The 21,538-nt window shown below is 45.8% G+C and overlaps 1 protein-coding gene across 2 annotated transcripts in view; it reads right to left on the reverse strand.

Annotated features, from left to right (window-relative positions):
- gpsm1b (G protein signaling modulator 1b) overlaps positions 1-21,538 on the reverse strand; it is a 306,395-nt gene that overhangs the window by 10,148 nt on the left and 274,709 nt on the right. For both annotated transcript variants that reach the window (XM_085965373.1, XM_085965372.1), the window contains one exon: positions 1,371-1,530. In XM_085965373.1, the coding sequence (XP_085821499.1) occupies positions 1,371-1,530 (160 nt within the window). The remainder of the gene's footprint in view (positions 1-1,370; positions 1,531-21,538) is intronic.

Genomic DNA, 21,538 nt, shown 5'->3' on the forward strand with positions numbered 1-21,538 from the left:
TAAGTCTGTTTTAGACCGAAGGAATTAAAGAGACAAAACCGTATACATAGTGTCGTCGGTATATAAATTTCCTGATTAGTTATTATTTAAAAGCGAACTCTTTATATAAAAAGGATAACAGCAACCCCAATAAAGTTTACATCGAATTTACAGCACAGAACTGGTCTGTGTCGGTGTTTATGCTCCACACGAGCCTCCTCCCACCCCATCAACATATCCTTCTATTCCTTTCTCCCTCGTGTACTTATCTAGCTTCCTCATTCTCACCACTCTCTGGGTAAAGAAGTTTCTCCTGAATTCCCTATTGGATTTATTAGTGACTATCTTATATTGATGACCCCTAGCTTTGGTCTCCCCCCGCATGTGGAAACATCTTCTCTACGTCAGCCCTATCAAACCCTTTCATAATCTTAAAGACCCCTGTCAGGTCACCCCTCAGCCTTCTCTTTTCTAGAACAAAAGAGCCCCAGCCTGTTCAGTCTTTCCTGATAGTTATAACCTCTCAGTTCTGGGATCATCCTTGTAAATCCTTTTTTGCACCTTCTCCAGTGCCTCGATATTCTTTTTGTAATATGGAGACCAGAACTGTGCACAATGATACTGGCCGCCCCTAAATGAATCTGTTTAAGACCAAGTGTTTACACAGCAGTCAGCGATGACAGCGTTTGCGAGATGTCCCCCTTACTTTCTTACAGTTGGCAGAGGCCCTCGTTCATATCCATTAGTTGCGATGGTACAATATCATCGACAAACTGCTCACATTCACACGCCAACTAATTTCACCTGCACCGATCGGCGATTTTAATTTTGCTTCTGCCAGTGAAGGTGCCAGAAGTGCAGCCACGAAGCTTGGCGCAGTTAGACCAGGCGCTGCGCTGCTCGCTGGTGCTGCGCAGAGAAGCCGCAACGACTAAAGGAGTCGGGCGCGCAGGATCCACGTGCAGCTCCCGTCAGTCCCGCATCGTGCCCACGATTTGCTTCACGCGGAAGCTGCGGCCGAGTGGATATTGGCCGTGCCAATCTGGGTTGTCCAGAATTGCCCACTGCAGGTTGTGCCAGGCACTCTGGGGCTTCGGCGGTCTCGTTCTACTTTAATTAAAGCACCAAATCTGGCAGGGTCTTGTTCTTTGTTGTGCCCAAATTTGTTTCAGTCGACTTTTTTCCTCTTTTGAAAATGACACCGAGTCTAATTAGAACCTCGCTGTGGCCGCTAGCAAAGTAGCACCGGCGGGATCTATGCAATGAGCTGCTGGAGATTGGCAAACAAGCGACACTGGTGGGGGGAGTACAGAGAGGAAACTTAACGCAACGCTCAACTTCAAAAGGTGGAGGCTGTGTGAAATTCTTTCTCTGCCTCGTTGCGTACTCACAGATTCTGTCCTGCAGGGGAGACGCGGGGGTCGAAGCACTCCCCGTCGCGCCATTTTGACGTTCTTCGAATGTGCAGCGCTGGTCGTCCATGCGATTACTTTGGAAACGGCTCAGTAGATCGAAGAAGCATTCTTCATCTGAAGGATCCCGGTTTACCTTCTACACAAAAATCAAGTTTAAAAAAAACCAAATGCTGTGATTTCAACATCGGCTTAACACTGCATGCAATATTTCATAAATCTCCAAATGTTAAAAAACCGACAGAAAATGAGGTGTAGTTGGCCAAATAAACCTGAGCTGAAAGAACCTTGATTACTTACACACTGTACTGACCCTGGTTACTGGATGTAACAGCAGTGAAAGAAAGTGCAGCAGAAAAAAATGGAATAACTAATATATACTATATGACCTAAGAAAACGACTGGGCACTTGGTCTAAGCGTTAAACAAAGCTTTAATCAACTGTTTTACAACATGGAGGTCTCGTTGTGTCTTTCACTAGTTCCTATTAAAGAATGTCCTGCGCAAGCTGGGCCCGTGCCTGAGTATTTATACTCTCCCTGGACAGCGCCACCTTTAGACCGCTCAGTATTATTTCACAAGTCTTTCTTTCAGGAATGACTGATTCATGTCACTATATATATATCTCTATCTATATATACACACACTATATATATCGCACACACACAATATATATGTGTGTGTATTACAACTATATATATATTTATTTATATATATATGTACACACACACATTCCATTTCTTTCCCCTATACACATGTGTGTTTGTGTGCATGTATACACATCTGTATACACAAAAATGATCCTTCTGACAGCAGAAGAACTTCTCTGTTTATCTTCAAACAGTGCCACGTTAAACAAGGTCGGAGCCACTGAACCGCTCAGCCAGGCGGCTTTACAGATTTGAAATAAAGACAGAACTTGCATTTCTATAGCGCCTTTCACAACCTCAGGATGCCCCCAAAGCGCTTTACAGCCAATGAGGTACTTTTTTTTGGAGTGCAGTCACTTTTGTAATCACAGAAACCCCACAGTGCAGATAGAGGCCATTTCGGCCCATCGAGCCTGCACCGACACATATCCCACCCGATCCCCGTAACCCCTACACCAACACATATCCCACCCTATCCCTGTAACCCCACGTATTTAATCCCCCTAACACTAAGGGTCAATTTATCATAGCCAATCAACCTAACCCGCAGCAGCCAATTTGCGCACAGCAAGCTCCCACAAACAGCAACGTGATAAATGACCAGATAATCTGTTTTAACAGGTTGAGGAATAAGTATTGGCCCAGGACACCAGGGGGATAACTCCCCTGCTCTTCTTCGAATAGTGCAGTGGGATCTTTTACATCCATCTGAGAGGGCAGATGGGGCTTCGGTTTAACGTCTCATCCGAAAGACGCGAGGTAAGTGGCTTGGGACGTCTTGGGGGGTCGTGAGAGGCGCTATATATAAATCCAAGTCCTTTCCTGTAGCAACAATCCAGTAACTTTTTAAAAGCTAGCTGCAATCAATAAGGTGCAAACTCTGTGCTCACTTCAAAACACGCCAACAGTTTAAAATGTCCCAACAATTTGACATTGCAAACTCCTACAGACGGTGTGCAATTACCGCAAAAACCTACAGCGCAGGAATAGCCCTTTGCAGCAAAAGTCACTCCTTTTTACAGTCGAACCTCATTAACTGCTTGTGATACCGTACATGCCCCGTCCGTTTCATTGCGTCAGTGAGTCGGTTCAGTAACAAATGCTCCCAAGAGCGAGTGTGACACAAGAGCGAGTGTGACACGAGCGAGTGTGACACAAGAGCGAGTGTGACACAAAGGCTCTGCTCAACACATGGAAACAACACAAAAGCAAAATACTCGAATCATAGAATGATACAGCATAGAAAGAGGCCGTCTTTGGTAGAGCTGTCCAATTAACCCCACTCCCCTGCCCGTTCCCCAAAGCCCTGTGATTTTCTTTCCCTTCAACTATTAATCCAATTCTCTTTCAAATGTTACTGTTGAACACTGCGGGATGCTGGAAACCCGAAATAAAATAAACAGAAAAATGTTGGAGACTGTTCTGGCGAAAGATCGCCGACCCGAAACGTTAACTCTGTCTCTCTCTCTCTCTCTCTCTCTCTCCACAGATGCTGCCCTGATCCACTGAGTATTTCCCAGCATTTTAATGTTTTTATTACATGCAAATGAGTGCGTGACCTGGTTACAATAAAATCCCTGCGTGTTAAGATCAACTTAAAATGAAAGGTTCCAGCCACTTTCAGGCTGTTGTGCTCATTGACACAGCTCTTAGAGAGAGTGAACACTTCTATTATAAGCTGACGTACAACATTTCATTATACTGGGAATGGGCAGACCAACTTCGTTTGAATAGTTTTTATTGGGGGGGGGGGGGGGGTTGGGGGGGTCTGACTTGAGCAGCACAGGAGTGGGAATGGTTGCTGAGGAGCCGGTTTGACATACGCTGTATAGCACCGGCTTAAACTGGAGCAGAGAGCAACGATTCAAGACCAGTCCCCTGTAAAGGCCACCAGAAGGAAGACAGGAACTCACGCCAGCCATTCCCATGGAAACCCATTGACTGGAAATGCTTTTAGGGAGGTCACGCACTCCGTCGCCAAGGTTACAGCATGATGCCAGGATCTGCCAGTTTAGATTTCCTACTCTTTTTTTTTTCTGGCAAAAAGTGTGGCTACGCTTAGGTGCGAGAGTTTGGGTTTCCAGTGACAAGAAGCGTCAAACCTGGCCAATATTCATCCCTCAACCAACATCACTAAAACAGATTATCTGATCATTACCTCATTGCTGTTTGTGGGAGCTTGCTGTGCGCAAATTGGCTGCTGCGTTTCCTACATTACAACAGTGACCGCACTGTCAAAAATACTTGTACGATAGCAAAATACTGCAGACGCTGGAAATCCGAAATAACAACAGAAAATGCTGGAAAAACTCAGCAGGCCAGGCAACATCCGTGGAGAGAGAAATAGAGTCAATGTTTCAGGTCGAAACCCTTTGTCAAGACTGAAAAAGCACAGGAAATGAAACCGATTAAAAGGCCAGTTTGGGGGCTGGGAGAGAACAAAAGAGAAGTGAAGAGACTTTGAGAGGTATTCAAAACCAGACGAGATGGTGATAGGACTAGTGGAGCCAAAAGACGTCAAAAATACTTCATTGGTTGTAAAGCGCTTCAGGACATCCTGAGGTAGTGAAAGGCGCTGTAGAGATGCAAGTCTTTCTTTATATAATAAAAGTCTCAATTTACCGTAAAAATAATAATACCGAATCCTTTGCAGCTTTCAAAGTGTGGCTGTCTATCCGATATCTACAGAAATTAATCTGCGCACATTTTGGACTCACAAAGTGATGTGTGGAGTATCCCGCTGTGGACTGAAAGGTGAAGTGTACCTTTGAGATGGAAATGTCCCCAGACCCTTCCACGGACATAACTTTAAAATTAGAGCCGGGCCATTTAGGAGTGAAATCAGGGGCAACGTTTTGACACAAAGGGCAGTGGAAACCTGGAACTCGCTCCCCCAAAAGGCTGTGGATGCTGGAGGTCAACTGGAACTTCCAACATTGAGGTCTATAGATTTTTGTTGTTAGGTAATCTTTTTGTTGTTGCATCTTCCAGCCCTAATTTGAGGAATTTCTTTTTTTAGTGGTGGGGGGGGGGGGGGGGGGGGTGGGGAGGTGAAGAGGGTTCTGCAGTGGCTATTCAACTAGGTGAGACTGTTCCAAACGGTGCACTGGGACTAAATAGGCCGGACTGGGGGGCTAATTCAGGTTAAGAGACAAATTAAACCGGTATGTAACTCCTCCAAATGGGTGATGGTTAAGGCGTGCTTTCTCCAGAATGATTTTTAATTTCAAGTAAAATAATTTTCTACCTGCTTGAAAACACAGGTTTTAAAACCATTTATGGCTTGTTCCATGATTATGTGCCATTCCTTGGCATTAGTGTTTTATACTTTAATAGGATAGCACTTATGTTATGCAAGGAGTATTTTATATTCAGAATCTTGTGAAAAATGTCTGTTTATAAATTGAGTGCCTGCACCAGCTCATACTTGACAAGTCACGAAAGCGCCCTTCTCTATACTTCACGGTACACAGCTCAGCTCCGCTCAGTTCACAGCAGGAAGACATTAGATGCAGAAGTATGGGAAACAGGAGGCGAGACGAGCTCCTACTCCTGGGTCCCTCACAATCGGGCGTCAATGTCACTGCTTTCCCATCGAAAGCTGAATTATCTGGATCACAGAGTTCAGAAAACACAATCTCTTGGCAGAACAATATGAACTCACCAGAGTCGATGACGCTAAAAATAGCACTGCAGTTTGAGAGAGCGCCCGTGTCTCAAAGCTGCATGTCGCTCGTGGATTCTCTAGTAAAACTAAAAAGGGACAAAATGTTGTGCCCGTGTTGGACTCTCTCTGCCGGCTGGGACAGCACTTGCTGTTCCGACCGTCCTACTGGCGGAACTCCCGGTGGCATGGCCAAATTAATCATATTTTTTTGAAAACAACAAGAACGGTGAATGTCTCAGCAGCAGTGTGTCAGCCAGCATTTGAAAGGGAAAGAGTCAGGTTTGCTTTGGATCGGAACCTTCATTAGAACCCAAATTGTTAACCCACCTCTCTCTTTCACAAGCTGACCAACACTGCAGTGGTCTTGCAGCTTTTTTCGGTTTTTCATTTCGAATCATAGAATCACACAGCACAGAAGGAGGTCATTCGGCCCATCGTGCCTGTGCTGGCCCTTTGAAAGAGCTCTCCAATTAGTCCCACTCTCCCCGCCACCCCACCCCACCCCGCTCTTTCTCCATAGCCTTGCATTTTTGTGAAACAGTTGAGAAGCTGTTTCCCCCTTGCAGGAGGGTCAGTAACTCGAGGATGCAGATTTAAAATAATTGGCAAAAGAACCAGAAGGGGCGATGAGGAGCATTTTTTTTTTTTACGCAGCGAGTTATGATGATCTGCAATGGCGCTGCCTGAAAGGGCAATGGCAGCAGATTCAATCGTAACTCTCAAAAGGGAACTGGATAAATACTTGAAGGGGAGAACAGTGCAGGGCTATGGGGAAAGAGCAGAGGGAGTGGGACTAATCGGAGAGCTCTTTCAAAGAGCCGGCGCAGGCACGATGGGCCGAATGGCCTCCTCCTGTGCTGTGTCATTCTATGAAACACGGTCATCCAATGCCAACCAGCTGAATAGACAGAAGATCCACATCCTTTAAGTCTAAAGACAGTAAGGTTTAACAAATAGCAACAGCCCATCTTTAGAAGGGATACATTTTATAACTTAGAGAATAAACTGCTTACTCATCTAAGGAATACTTTCAACAAGCAATTTAAGACAAGTTTTCAAACAATATTGCCAAGCATGTTCTACTTTTACACAAAGTAGATGGAAGACGAATATCTCTTCACAGCAGTACAACAGTCAACACTCACCGATCGAAGGCTGGAGATATCTGTGGCTGAACAATTGGTTTATGAGCCACATGCAACAAAAGGCACTCCCGGTGACTGCTTTTGCCGGTAACCGAGGTGCGCAGAGTTGCACTCGTGTGGTGTGTTCATGCCACCTTCACGTCAGGGTCGTTGCCGGGATCGGCCACGTGAGAAACCTCGACGGTATATGCTCAGCGCAGTTTTTTTGACAACTCCCCGAGCGGACCGTCAATCCAACTGTGAGGAACAACAGGCGCAACCCTCTGGAATACAATCGGGTCAGGGGAGAGCTCGGCTCACCGCTGAAAGCTGACAGTTTTACGAGATGACTGTTAGTCATGCGTAGCATTCCGTGTCCAAGATTCTTTTTAAGGAGTACGACATGCCTCGTAAAGAAAAAAAAGTGTTCTTAATGACTGGAGAGAAACAGAAATTGAACAAAGAAAATGTCCTAAAAAGGGTACGGGCTACACGTAGAACCTTTAGCGCATCTTAATTAGGATAGAATACAATCTGCTCGAGTCTGACACACTGCAACAATTAAAGCGAAAAAGCAGGAATTTTCACAATGGGCTAACGTGGATGGTCTTTCTTGCTGAGATTAACCTGTTGTAACTGCTCCTAGATCTTTCAGTGAAGGCAGTGCTGGTATGCATAGACTTATAGTACAATCTCACAGCATAAAAAGGGAGATGCGCACCAAGACGACAGAGCAGATGATAACCGAGCAGCCACTTTGTAAACTGGATTCTTAAATCGACGTAACAACGCGCGAGGGAAGACAAAAGTAATTCCACAGCAAAAATCAAGAACTAACCGGGTGGAAATTTTCCGGCATAGATTAAAAATAAAGAATAAAAATAAAAAGCAAGAGTTGGGTAAGATTAAGGAACATTGCGTTGCGAGGAATTCTCTGTCTCTTCCTACTTTTATTACATAGGATATACAGCACAGAAACAGGCTATTCTGCCCAACCAGTCCATACCGGCGTTTATGCTCCACTTGAGCCTCCTCCCGTCTTTCCTCATCTAAATCTATCGGCATAACCCTCTATTCCCTTCTCCCTCATATGCTTATCGAGCTTCCGCTTAAATGCGTCTATGCTATCTTCTGATTTTTAGGAGTACTGTGCCATGATGCAGACTGTCACAGCTAGGGCAGCCCATCAGTCCCAGAGGGTTAAAGCACCGACTGTTTGCTGTTTGAGAGAGTGAGACTTTGACAGCTACTGTCGGGTAAATCTGTCCTCTCGCATCGGCTGGTCAAAGTGCTGACTCTCGCACTGCCAAGAAAGCAACTACAAGTACTGTACTCACCAAAAACTATTTTCACAAATACACGCTCGGACACTGAATCTCAGCCATCAATAACTTAATGACCCCCATAAAGAAAGAAAAAAGACTTGCATTTCTATAGCACCTTTCATGACCACCGGACGTCCCAAAGTGCTTTACAGCCAATTAATTACTTTTTGAAGTGTTGTCACTGTTGTAATGTAGGAATGAGCCACAGCTGACACTTAAATATAAGGGTAAGTGCAAAAATTAGAATGCTTCAGCTGTGGCTCAGTGGGTAGCACTCTCGCCTCGGAGTCAGAAGGCTCTGGGTTCAAGTCCCACTCCAGAGACTTGAGCATAAAAATCTAGGCCGACACTCCAGTGCAGTGCTGAGGGAGTGCTGCACTGCCGGAGGTGCTGTTTCTCGGATGAGATGTTAAACCAAGATCCCATGGCACTATTTGGAAGAAGAGCAGGGGAGTTCTCCCCGGTGTCCTGGGGCCAATATTTATCCCTCAACCAGTCTCAGTAAAAAAAATTATCTGGTCTTCATCACATTGCTGTTTGTGGGAGCTTGCTGTGCGCAAATTGGCTGCCGCGTTTCCTACATTACAACAGTGACTGCACTTCAAAAAGTACTTCATTGGCTGTAAAGCGCTTTGGGACGTCCGGTGGTCGTGAAAGGCGCTATAGAAATGCAAGTCTTTTTTTTTATAATGTGCCCAATATTCAGGTACAGTTCAAACTGACAGCAAAAATCCTCACTTTTACATATGCTAGACAATCTAATTTTTGATTGAATTATCTAAGCTCATGTGAGGATTCAAATCATGTAATTAAACACAAACCCACTGCCAGGTTCATAGAAATGTAAATCAAATGAGCAGAACGTGAGGACCGAACAGGTTTTTAGGTGAAGAACTGTTGGGAATGCACAAGCATAAGACCCAGTACGGCTTCAAATTCATAAAAAGCGTAAGAACAGCAGCAAAGTGGGAGGCCATTCAGTCATTGTACCTGTGCTAGCTCTTGAACTGAAATTATCGACTCCAATCCTATTCCCCAGCTGTTTCCTCATATCCTTTCACATGCTTCCTTTTCACCTGCTTTTAAAATGATTTTGGAGTTTCTGCAATGGGCACTTATAATAAAGCATCCCATGTTCTAATTGTGTGAAAAACCATTCTTCTAATTGACCCCTTCTGGTAATAATCATCAATCTACACCCCATTGTTACCAAATCCTCTTTAAAACCCTTCATCTTTTTGACAATCTCTTAGATCTCCGTAAGATTCTCTTTTTTCAAGTGAGAAAGCCCCATTACCCCCCCACCCCCACAAGTCTTTCTTCATAGCTATAACTTCTCAATCCCGGTATCTACGAGTGAACCTTTGCTGTTTGCTTTCCACCATTCCAATAATATACCTCCTATAATGGACTGCCCAGAAATACCACATTCAAGAACAAATTCACGCTCGGGTTCAAGTGATGTGCTGTATAACTCAAACACTTCACCATAGCTAACAGTTTATGAAATAGATATCATCTCTAAGTTTTCATGCATAAAATCAATTGAGCTGCTTTTATTTTTCCTTGTGATGAGGCAAGGAGAAATCACTCTCACAAATAAAGTTTAAGTTACATCCCCGGTGTCCTGGGGCCAATATTTATCCCTCAACCAACATCACTAAAACAGATGATCTGGTCATTGTCACATTGCTGTTTATGGGAGCTTGCTGTGCGCAAATTGGCTGCCGCGTTTCCTACATTTCAAAAACTGCTTCATTGGCTGTAAAGCGCTTTGGGACGTCCGGTGGTCATGAAAGGCGCTATATAAATGCAAGTCTTTCTTCTACTATCACGTACTGTGTCTTCACAGATTATAGTGCAATTCATTCTAAATAAAGATATACCATGGTTCTAGTCTGGGGGCCTGTGTCAATAGCTTTTTTTTTCATCCCATAGATGAAAGACTTGCATTTCTATAGCGCCTTTCACAACCTCAGGATGTCCCAAAGCGCTTTGCAGCCAATGAAGCACTTGGGTGAGGAGTGTCTGCATCAAGCATTCCTAGATACTGCACATCCAGAGACAAAATAAAGTTTGCTCTGCTCTGTTCCAGCAATGGCGCTGCGAATCCAAACTCAGACCAACACTTCTCCTCCCCTCTCCACAAGTGTCTATTGTTCCATTTACCGGACCCACCTCTTCACTGCCTCTGCGAGTGAGACTGACAGCTCAGTGCAGAACTGTGGCAGTTCTTGTGCTGTGGCATACACCAACCAGGAACTGGGCTGATGCGGCCCAAAATCTAGCTCAGTTAGGGACCAATACATGGAGCAGAACGTTTACCATCCCCATTCATCTGGTCTGGATTCAAACCCAGATCCCAGAGGTGAAATGACAATGCTTTAACCCACTGCACCAACTAGCCCACTCCTCGTAATAAGCAAACTATAAACTGTTGTATAAGACCTGCAAATGGGTACAGTAAAGCGAGAAGCGAGAGAGAGAGAGAAAGAAAGGAGAAAGAGAGTAAAAAAGACAGACTTGTATTCCTATAGCGCCTTTCACAACCTTAGAACGTCCCGGAGGGATAGCCAATGAAATTCTTTTGAAGTGTAGTCACTGTTGTAATGTAGGAAACACGGCCGCCAATCTGCTCACAGCAAGCTCCCACAAAATATTGGCCAGAACTCCCCTGCTCTTCTTTGAAATAGTGCCATGGGATCTTTTACGTCCACCTGAGAGAACAGACGGGGCCTCGGTTTAACGTCTCCTCCGAAAGACGGCACCTCCAACAGTGCAGCACTCCCTCAGCACTGCACTGGAGTGTCAGCATAGATTTTAGTGCTCAAGTCTCGAGTGGGACTTGAATCCACGACCTTCTGACTCAGGGGCGAGAGAGAGTGCTACCCACTGAGCCACTGGCTGACGTGATTACCAATCCAGGATGAAACTCCTTAAAGCTAATGATCTCACAATAAACACGACCACAGGGACTTTCCTCAGCCCCGAGAGAGTTTGTTTTTACAAAACAGACCACTTTCCGGCACGCAATTGTCTCCCATTCATGGAGGCTATGAATGGGACACGGGAAAGGTTCTCACTGATAAAGGGGGTGTGACCGAGGTTGGAATCCAAGCACATTGTTGGGATAGAGCAGAAGGAGCCGGCATCTATCTATCTGAGCACAAGATCTGCTCGAAAATAATAAACCACTTTATCATTTAGGATTCCCATATGTATGAAAATGAGGCAGGAAAAATTATATCTGCTGTGTCAGCTGTAGCTCAGTGGGTCGCACACTCGTCTCTGAGTCAGAAGGTTGTGGGTTCAAGTCCCGCTCCAGGGACTTGAGCACATAAATCTAGGCTGACACTCCAGTGCAGTGCTGAGGGAGCGCTGCACTGTCAGAGGGGCCGTCTTTCGGGAGACGTTAAACCGAGGCCCCGTCTGCTCTCTCAGGTGGACATAAAAGATCCCACGGCACTATTTCAAAGAAGAGCAGGGGAGTTCTCCCCGGTGTCCTGGGCCAATATTTATCCCTCAATCAACATAACAAAAGCAGTTTATCCGGTCATTATCACATTGCTGTTTGTGGGAGCTTGCTGTGCGCAAATTGGCTGCTGCGTTTCCCACATTACAACAGTGATTGCACTCCAAAAAGTACTTAATTGGCTGTAAAGCGCTTTGGGACGTCCGGTGGTTGTGAAAGGCGCTATATAAATGCAAGTCTTTTTCTCTTTAGTTTCACAGAAAGAAAGAAAACAAGTCAGTACAGCCATTTAAAAATTGGTACCCTTTAGGCATTGCCAGATGAGCAATTTTCAGTCTGCTGGGGCAAGGGGTTATTGTGGAATGTTGCTCATGGGTCAATGAGGTACACCAGATTCGACCAGGTCTAAGTTATTGCATTGCTTCACAAACATTTCATACTTGGTGTTGATTCCCTCTTCTGGGAAGTCAGGAAAACTATCAAGAGAATCCAGAGGAACTGTGGTCTGGGAACAGTGACTTCAACTGATGTGGCAATTGGCTTTTCCTCCTGTTCCATATCCTGTTGAATATCTCCCGTATTAATGGGATTGATTACGCACTCAGTGTGGCATCTCATTTACACGGCGGGTGGTTCGGATTCTGTTTAGAGGCTGATATTGATTGTGAATTAGCTCTCTTTTACATGGTCTCATTCAGTGGGGAGTCCCATCGTGACTAATCTTCACACTGCTGTGTCAGTGAGGAACTCGTACAGGGATTTAAATCACTCACTCCGGTAGAGAGGTTTTTCTAAACCATTTAACCTCCGCAGCGCTGCTGTTGAAGTCAGTTTCAGGGCACTGGAAGAGGTCAGAGTGATGATGAGCCACCTCGACTCTAGGCTGGATACGGTAGGCATTGGGTGACCCAGGAAAGAGGGAACAGAGAAAATGCTTTAAAAAAAACCAACTTTGTTGTTTCAAGGCTGAGAGCGATAGATTTTTGGACTTTAGGGGAATCAAGGGATATGGGGATTGGGCGGGAAAGTGGAGTTGAGATCCAAGATCAGCCATTTGGCCCCTCGAGCCTGCTCTGCTAGTCAATAAGATTTTGTCAGCCAGTGGCCTCGTCGCAGGGCTATGACGTCATAACACAATCGACGACTCTTAAAGGGACCCTGCCCCGATAACCCAACCAAGTTCCATACATAACGTGGAGCGATAACAACATTGGCTATACATAGTGAATTGTGTTACTGTCCCTATGTGGTCTCCGCCACAATAGCACCTTTCACAACCATCGGACATCCCAAAGCGCTTTACAGCCAATGAAGTACTTTTGAAGTGTGGTCACTGTTGTAATGTAGGAAACATGGCAGCCAAGTTGCGCACAGCAAGCTCCCACAAACAGCAGTGTGATAATGACCAGATAATCTGTTTTAGTGATGTTGGTTGAGGGATAAATATTGACCAGGACACCGGGGAGGACTCACCTGCTCTTCTTCGAAATAGTGCCATGGGATCTTTTACATCTCCCCGAGAGAGCAGACAGGGCCTCGGTTTAACGTCTCATCCGAAAGACGGCACCTCCGACAGTGCAGCGCTCCCTCAGTACTGCACTGGGAGTGTCAGCCTGGATTTTTGTGCTCAAGTCTCTGGAGTGGGACTTGAACCCACAACCTTCTGACTCAGAGGCGAGGGTGCTACCCACTAAGCCACTGGCTGACAAAATCTTATTGAATAGCAGAGCAGGCTCGAGGGGCCAAATGGCCTACTCCTGTTCCTAATTCTTATGTTGTCTGGAGTCTGTAATCCATTTTGCAGCCTGCCAGCTTGTCACTATAGTGCAGTAACTGCTCAGTGACTGATGCTTATGCTCTCCACAGCTTATAAAAATGCCTTCACTGCCAGATGAACTCAGTTAAACAAAGTCATATCTATAAAAGGTCAGAGAAAGAAAAATTGCCCAAGTAAAATTGAATTTGCTTTTATGGGTAGCTTTGATAAAAAAAAAAATTCCTCCAATCATTTTCCCTCAAGGTGGATTTTTGCTGGGTATTGTTCGATTGACAAGTAGGCAGTCTTCATGTGCGAGCTCAGATTGTGAGTGCTGGCAGGTTATTCAACCACAGGCATCAAGTTCAAGCCCGATCATCACTCAACAGCCGTGACCATGCATCCACCAGCAGGGATCACTGGAGCGTGCTCAGGAGAAGGATCCCTGGTTGATGTACCACCTCCCTCCCCATCCCAATTCAGGGGCACGATGACCAATTCTGCTGTCCCAATTACTGCTTCGGCCGAGATCCATGGTCTCACTCACCAAGGGCAAGGCTTGACCCGGGACCTTCTGGCCCACAAGCTTCAGTGGCTGTACCCACATGCCATCGGGGAGTTTCTTTGAAGAATACTTGAGCCAATGAGGTCGGCAACAATGAACCTCAGAGCAAACTAGGTGGTAAGCATGTATCAAACAGGCGAAGGCCGTTCAGTTGGCACAATGGGCAGTGAAACATTTCCTGGGGTCTTGTATCGTATGCAGTTGATGGAAAGGCATAAGATTCCAATCTGTCAAACCATGTACTATTATCAGAATATAATAGCAAAATACTGCGGCTGCTGGAAATCTGAAATAACAACAGAAAATGCTGGAAACACTCAGCAGGCCAGGCAGCATCCGTGGAGAGAGAAACAGTCAATGTTTCAGGTCTGGGACCCTTCATCAGAACTGGAAAAAGCTGGAGATGTAACAGATAGTAAGCAGGTGCAGAGACAGGCAGGGGGGGGGGGAAGGAATTTAAAGAACATCCTGTACTTTTGTAAGAGGCAGGAAAGATAAAATGTTGCAAATGGGAGTGGCAAAAATCATACTGCATGAAAAATGGGGGCAGGGATAATTATCTGAAATTGTTGAACTCAGTGTTGAGTCCAGCAGGTTGCAAAGTGCCCAATCGAAAGATGAGGTGCTGTTCCTCGAGCTTACGTTGAGCTTCATTGGAACAATGCAATAGCCCGAGGACAGAGAGGTCAGAGTGGGAGTGAAGCGGTGAATTAAAGTGACAGGCGACCGGAAGCTCAGGGTCACCCTTACCATTATCAGAATGTCCAATCGTTTCCCATCTAACTGAGAAATGAGCAGCACAGCGGCACCACTCGGGGCTGTGGGGCCAGAGCAGCGAGACATGGACTCCTACCAGGTGGACTCCCGTTCGCAGTCAGAGAGAGGGAGGAGGAGGAGGCATGAAAAGAAAAATTCAACAATACACCCTAGACAGAGAAGAACATTTGTAGATGGAGAAGATACTTCAAGTTTCAGCGGAGCCTCGCGACACAAAAAGAATGACATTGTGCCAAAACACTCATTAGTAACAATATCGTGGCGAAGACAATGGCCTGAATAACGCCAAAACTCGTTCAGGTGAAGACACTGCCACCTTTTTAAAAATTCCAGGGTTGGGGATCTTTTTAAAAGGGGCGCTGACTTCACGAAAAAAATGGTGTTTTTGTTTCCTTTAGAAGCCTAATGGAGACCAAACTCTGACAATGCTGCGCTGCAAGTGGCCACCAGGGGACGAATGGCCACGGCCCAGAGGGACCCACCCTCCCTCCCGCTGTGGAAAGTGCCCGAGAGCAGAGAATTGAGGAACGGGAACCCGCAAACCCACCACACTGGATTTTGGGCTCTTGGTCCAGAGTCCTTCACCCATTACACAGTTACCAGCAAGGGGTTAATCCCGTCTGCTCTACAAACGGCGCTGATGTGTGCCGTGAGCTTGTTTGTGGAATAAAATCTCTTTAAACATCAGAAGTTCATTATCTGTGTCTTAATAGGCGGCAATAGAGACGGAAGAGAGGAATGCTGTCAGCCTCACTTACCAGCAGCTGATGTACGGTGTGTCCCAAAATTGCTGAATGTAATAGAAAATATCCTTTCACTGTCACTGCAAGCACTTCATGAAAGAGAGAGGACAAATGCATCAGTCTGGCCTATCCCATAACTCAAGCCTTCTGCTTTATAAAGTTATCGTTCCTCTGTGATTACATCAGTGGTTGTCTTGGAAACCAAAGTCTATAATGGAAGGCTATCATTTATCCTTTCCTGAAAACGTATTGACCTGTGATGAACTGGCTTAAATGCTTCCTAACCCAGTTACTTGCTCTCTTTCCCCGATGGAGTGCAATATACTGATTCGTCTACGCACTTGAGATCACAAAGACTAAGAGAATGATTGTACTGCGTGTAATGTCTTTGAATTGATGTATTAACTAAAAAATGTTCCTTCGAACTACTAATTTATTTTAGTTTTTTTCCCCCCCAAAACTTTAAAAAAAAATCTGAAGTATGCCTCACCTTGCAGATAAGTTTTAAGTTTTAATAGGACATTGACCTATAGAGCAGTCCTGCTTCAAGGGCTTGTACTGAAATAGCAATTGTAAGATTGGGATGAGCCCCATAAATCCAATTTTCACTGCGCTCGGTCAACCATATACAACTATTTGAAAAAGAATGTTTAAAAGCAACATACCAACATTTGTATGGAATTTACTTCCAAAAGCTAACGGAGCACACGTAAGGGACACACTGACAAAGGAAAATTCAGGAAGCAATGTTTCACGCAAAGGGTAGTGGGATTCTGGAACTCCCTCCCTCAAAGGGCTGTGGATGCTGAGTCAATTGAATTTTTGAAGACTGAGGTTGATAGATTTTTGTACGGTAAAGGTATCAAGGGATATGGATCAAAGGCGGGTAAATAGAGTTGAGATCAGCCATAATCTGACTGAATAGCAGAACAGGCTCGGGGGTGGGGGGGCTGAATGGTCTACTTCTGCTCCTATTTCTTATGTTCTTATGTCTCCTACCTCGCAACCAATTTCTAATCCATGTCATAAGGTTTCCTGCAATTCCATGCGCTCTCATTTTTGATAATAATTTCTTGTGCGAAACATTACCAAATGCCTTCTGGCAGTCTATATGGGTAACATTCCATTGGCTATCAGGTTAGTGAGCTCCTCAAAAAATTCAACTAGATTAATCAGACATGACTGACCATTTACAAATCCATGCCGACTCGCGATGATCAGCTCATATTTGTTCAAGTGCTCAGCCACTCTGTCCAGTAACTTCCTCACAACGAATTAGACAGACAGGTCGGTAATTACTTGGTTTTTCTCTCTCTCCCTTCTTAAATAATGGAATGACATTTGCAATTTTTTCAATCCAACGGCACGATTCCTGAATCGAGAGCTCTTTGGAAAATTATGACCAAGGCATCTGCAATTTCCTCAGCTATTTCTTTTAATACCATGGGATGGAAACCTTCAGGTTTTGGAGATTCATCTGCCTTAAGTCCCATTATTTTCTCCATTAACATTTAATTTTTTAAATATATTAAATCCACCAAGTTCCTCCCTTTGACCTATTTTGTTTCCCTTGTACCACAAGTACTTTATCCTAACTAATTCTGAAATAAATGCATGGATATTCAAAAAAGTTCAAAAATATCACCTATTGTGAATTACAGAAAACTTCAAGAGGTGAGACTTTGGAACAAGGGAAGGTAGGAGGGGGGTGGAATTAAAAAAAAAAAATTTTTTATTCGTTCACGAGATGTGGGCATCACTGGCAAGGCCAGCATTTATTGCCCTCCCTAGCTGCCCTTGAGAAGGTGGTGGTGAGCCGCCTTCTTGAACCGCTGCAGTCCCTATGGTGAAGGCGCTCCCACAGTGCTGTTAGGGAGGGAGTTCCAGGATTTTGACCCAGAGACGATGAAGTGAGGAGAAGGAGGAGGTTATAAAACAGTTACGCATCATCAGGGAGGCCAAACTGTGTTGTGACTTAATCCTTGTCCATCATGGAGGCATTTTAAAGAACTAATTCAACCAACAGTGTTAACAAAAAACAAAAGACAACGAAAGAACTGTTAAAAACAAACTAGATGAACCACAAATATGTGTCAGTATAAGTTGTTCTCTCTCTCTAGATTTATTATTTGTGTGCGTCTGTCCCCAGATCAAGAGGCTTTCAGAACAGGAGAATCTTTAGGAACAGACAAAGGATTTTGGCGCAACATAGCCATCTCCTTTTAGCTGATTGCACTATTTTGATTCACCGCAAATAAACTTCAGTATGTGACTGCTGACTATATTCATTTCTGGATAATTTAAAAAACCTGCCGGAAGTGAAAATTACATAGAATGTATAGCGCAGAAACAGACCATTCGGCCCAACTGGTCTATCCCTGTGTTTATGCTCCACACGAGCTTTCCCTTAAAAGGAGTCTCTGCTCTTCACCTCAACTACATCTTGTGGTAGTGAGTTCCACATTCTAACCACTCTCTGGGTAAAGAAGTTCCTCCTGGATTCCCGAGTGGATTTATCGGTGATGACCTTAGGGAGTTGCGCTGTCGGGTGAAACTTGTCACAATAAAATCACTTGCCCAAGCTATGAAGGACAACAAATGGAAGACCTCAGTCCAGATCTGGGCTTACTGTATTTCAGTTTGGAACCCTAAACATTTTTACACCTTTTGATGGACTTTTCACATCCCACGCTCTCCAAAATCGCTTTGCACAGTGGCATAGTGGTTAGCACTGTTGCCTCACAGCACCAGGGACCCGGGTTCAAATCCGGCCTCGGGTGACTGTCTGTGTGGAGTTTGCACATTCTCCCCGTGTTTGCGTGGGTTTTCTCCGGGTGCTCCGGTTTCCTCCCACAGTCCAAAGATGTGCGAGTTAGGTTGATTGGCCATGATAAAAAAATTGGCCCTTAGTGTTAGGGGGGATTAAATACGTGGGGTTACGGGGATAGGGCTTGGGTGGGATGGCTGTTGGTGTAGGGATCGGGTGCTAGGGTTTGGATGATCAGCCATGATCTCGTTGAATGGCAGAGCAGGCTCGAAGGGCCGAATGGCCTACTCCTGCTCCTATCTTCTATGTTTCTATGTTTCAACTCCGTGAAAAGCCTCCTGGAAATATATTTCCTTCTGTCGGGTTGACGGTTGAATTGTATTTAAGGAATTTATTAATAGATACTTTGTAAAATGAGGAACTCACCGAATGGAATTCAAGTTAGCAAACCAATTGGGCAGACTGCCGCTTGAAGCATCATGTCTGATTTTCTAGTTGTTTGACTTTATGGAAGTAAAGAAATCTCGGCCCATGTTAAAAAATGCTCTTAAAGCAGCATCATTCCGTCGAACGGTAATTCCCGCGACGGTGAAAGTCCACTCGTCTTCTCGTCGTCCTATCACGGTGAGAAACCCGCTACTATCTACCGCGCAGACTCCGAATAATCATCTATACTGGCCATGCCCAAAAAAAGAGAGGTCTCTTCAAAAAACTGCACCCGAGCCTCCGCATGTACAGTATAAATATTTGTTACCTCTCTACGTGGCCAATGCCAGCTGCCTCGTGCCAGCTAATATTTCCGAGTGTGCTAAGCCTCAGGCTGGAGCATTTGTTTTGGCGAGGTGCTGGAATATTTGCTGCATAGCTTGACGGATAAGTTACAGCCCCCCGGGAGGCGATGGTCACAAGAGGCACGAGAGGAAGAAAGAAGGGTCTCAGAAGACGGGCAGACTGGGGGTACACAACCGAACGAGACAGTTGCGCAGCTGTACGTGCAAATTTTTTTTACAAAAAAAAGAAGAAAGCACACTGGCCGATCCCTCTGCTGCTGCCGAGTCAACGTCTATTAACGGAACATTGAATAAATTAAAATTTTAACCAAAACAAAAAAAAGCATTATTCATTCCATATATCGAATTGAGGCATCGAGGCACAATATCCTGATGCTCATAAAAATCATAGAACACAGAAGGAGGCCATTCGGCCCATCGTGCCTGTGCCGGCTCTTTGTAAGAGCTGTCCCATTAGTCCCACTCCACCCCCACCCCTGCTCTTTTCCCCCGTAGCCCTGCAAATTTTCCTTTTCAAGTATATATCGGATTTCCTTTCAAAAGTTATTGAATCTGATTCCACTTCCCCTTCAGTCAGTGTGTTCAATACATGCGGTGGACTCATTGCCTATTCTAGGTTTAGTTGCTTGGCCTTTTAAAAGTGTAACGATCACTCTTCAATTTGTTTATTTTCCATCTAAAATGCTATTATCCAGTCAGAAAGCCTTACAAGAAAGGGCACATTTTTAAATGCATGGAAGTCCTACCATTTATGCAGAATGATTTTGCCCTTTGTGTGTCTTTGTAAAAATCACATGAAGTATTAATCCGAGCAGCCCTGCTTCATCTACTGTGGACACACAAGTTACCGCAGATTAATGTGAAGATGAAGGAACACTGAAAATCCAACGATCCAGTTCAGTTTAAGGTGGCATCATTATAGTCACTTAAATAATGTAAAACACTTGTAACAGGTGCATTCTCTCAGTCCACTCCAAAATCAGGTCGGTGGAGGTGGAGGGTGAGGAGGGAGAAAAGGAAAGGGGGAGGGAAGGAAAGAGGGAGTGCAGGGGGGGGGAAGGGGGAGGGGGAGGGAAGGGGATGTGGAGGAGGAGGAGGGAGAAGGAGGGGAGGATGAGGAGGGAGGAAGGGAGAGGAGGGAGGAGGATGTGGAGGAGGAGAGGGGAAGAGGATGTGGAGGAGGAGAGGGGAAGAGGATGTGGAGGAGGAGAGGGGAAGAGGATGTGGAGGAGGAGAGGGGAAGAGGATGTGGAGGAGGAGAGGGGAAGAGGATGTGGAGGAGGAGAGGGGAAGAGGATGTGGAGGAGGAGAGGGGAAGAGGATGTGGAGGAGAGGGGAAGAGGATGTGGAGGAGAGGGGAAGAGGATGTGGAGGAGAGGGGAAGAGGATGTGGAGGAGAGGGGAAGAGGATGTGGAGGAGAGGGGAAGAGGATGTGGAGGAGAGGGGAAGAGGATGTGGAGGAGAGGGGAAGAGGAAGAGGATGTGGAGGAGGAAGAGGATGTGGAGGAGGAGAGAGGAAGAGGATGTGGAGGAGGAGAGGGGAAGAGGATGTGGAGGAGGAGAGGGGAAGAGGATGTGGAGGAGGAGAGGGGAAGAGGATGTGGAGGAGAGGGGAAGAGGATGTGGAGGAGAGGGGAAGAGGATGTGGAGGAGAGGGGAAGAGGATGTGGAGGAGAGGGGAAGAGGATGTGGAGAAGAGGGGAAGAGGATGTGGAGGAGAGGGGAAGAGGATGTGGAGGAGAGGGGAAGAGGATGTGGAGGAGAGGGGAAGAGGATGTGGAGGAGGAAGAGGATGTGGAGGAGGAGAGAGGAAGAGGATGTGGAGGAGGAGAGGGGAAGAGGATGTGGGAGAGGAGAGGGGAAGAGGATGTGGAGGAGGAGAGGGGAAGAGGATGTGGAGGAGGAGAGGGGAAGAGGATGTGGAGGAGGAGAGGGGAAGAGGATGTGGAGGAGGAGAGAGGAAGAGGATGTGGAGGAGGAGAGAGGAAGAGGATGTGGAGGAGGAGAGAGGAAGAGGATGTGGAGGAGCAGAGAGGATGTGGAGGAGGAGAGAGGAAGAGGATGTGGAGGAGGAGAGGGGAAGAGGATGTGGAGGAGCAGAGAGGAAGAGGATGTGGAGGAGGAGAGAGGAAGAGGATGTGGAGGAGGAGAGAGGAAGAGGATGTGGAGGAGGAGAGGGGAAGAGGATGTGGAGGAGGAGGGGAAGAGGATGTGGAGGAGGAGGGGAAGAGGATGTGAAGGAGGAGAGGGGAAGAGGATGTGGAGGAGGAGAGGGGAAGAGGATGTGGAGGAGGAGAGGGGAAGAGGATGTGGAGGAGGAGGGGAAGAGGATGTGAAGGAGGAGAGGGGAAGAGGATGTGGAGGAGGAGAGGGGAAGAGGATGTGGAGGAGGAGAGGGGAAGAGGATGTGGAGGAGGAGAGGGGAGAGGATGTGGAGGAGGAGAGAGGAAGAGGATGTGGAGGAGGAGGGGAAGAGGATGTGGAGGAGGAGAGAGGAAGAGGATGTGGA

Source organism: Somniosus microcephalus, chromosome 23 (genome assembly GCF_052327205.1).
Source record: "Somniosus microcephalus isolate GS21.2 chromosome 23, FLI_Smic_1.0, whole genome shotgun sequence".
Taxonomy (NCBI): Eukaryota; Metazoa; Chordata; class Chondrichthyes; order Squaliformes; family Somniosidae; genus Somniosus; species Somniosus microcephalus.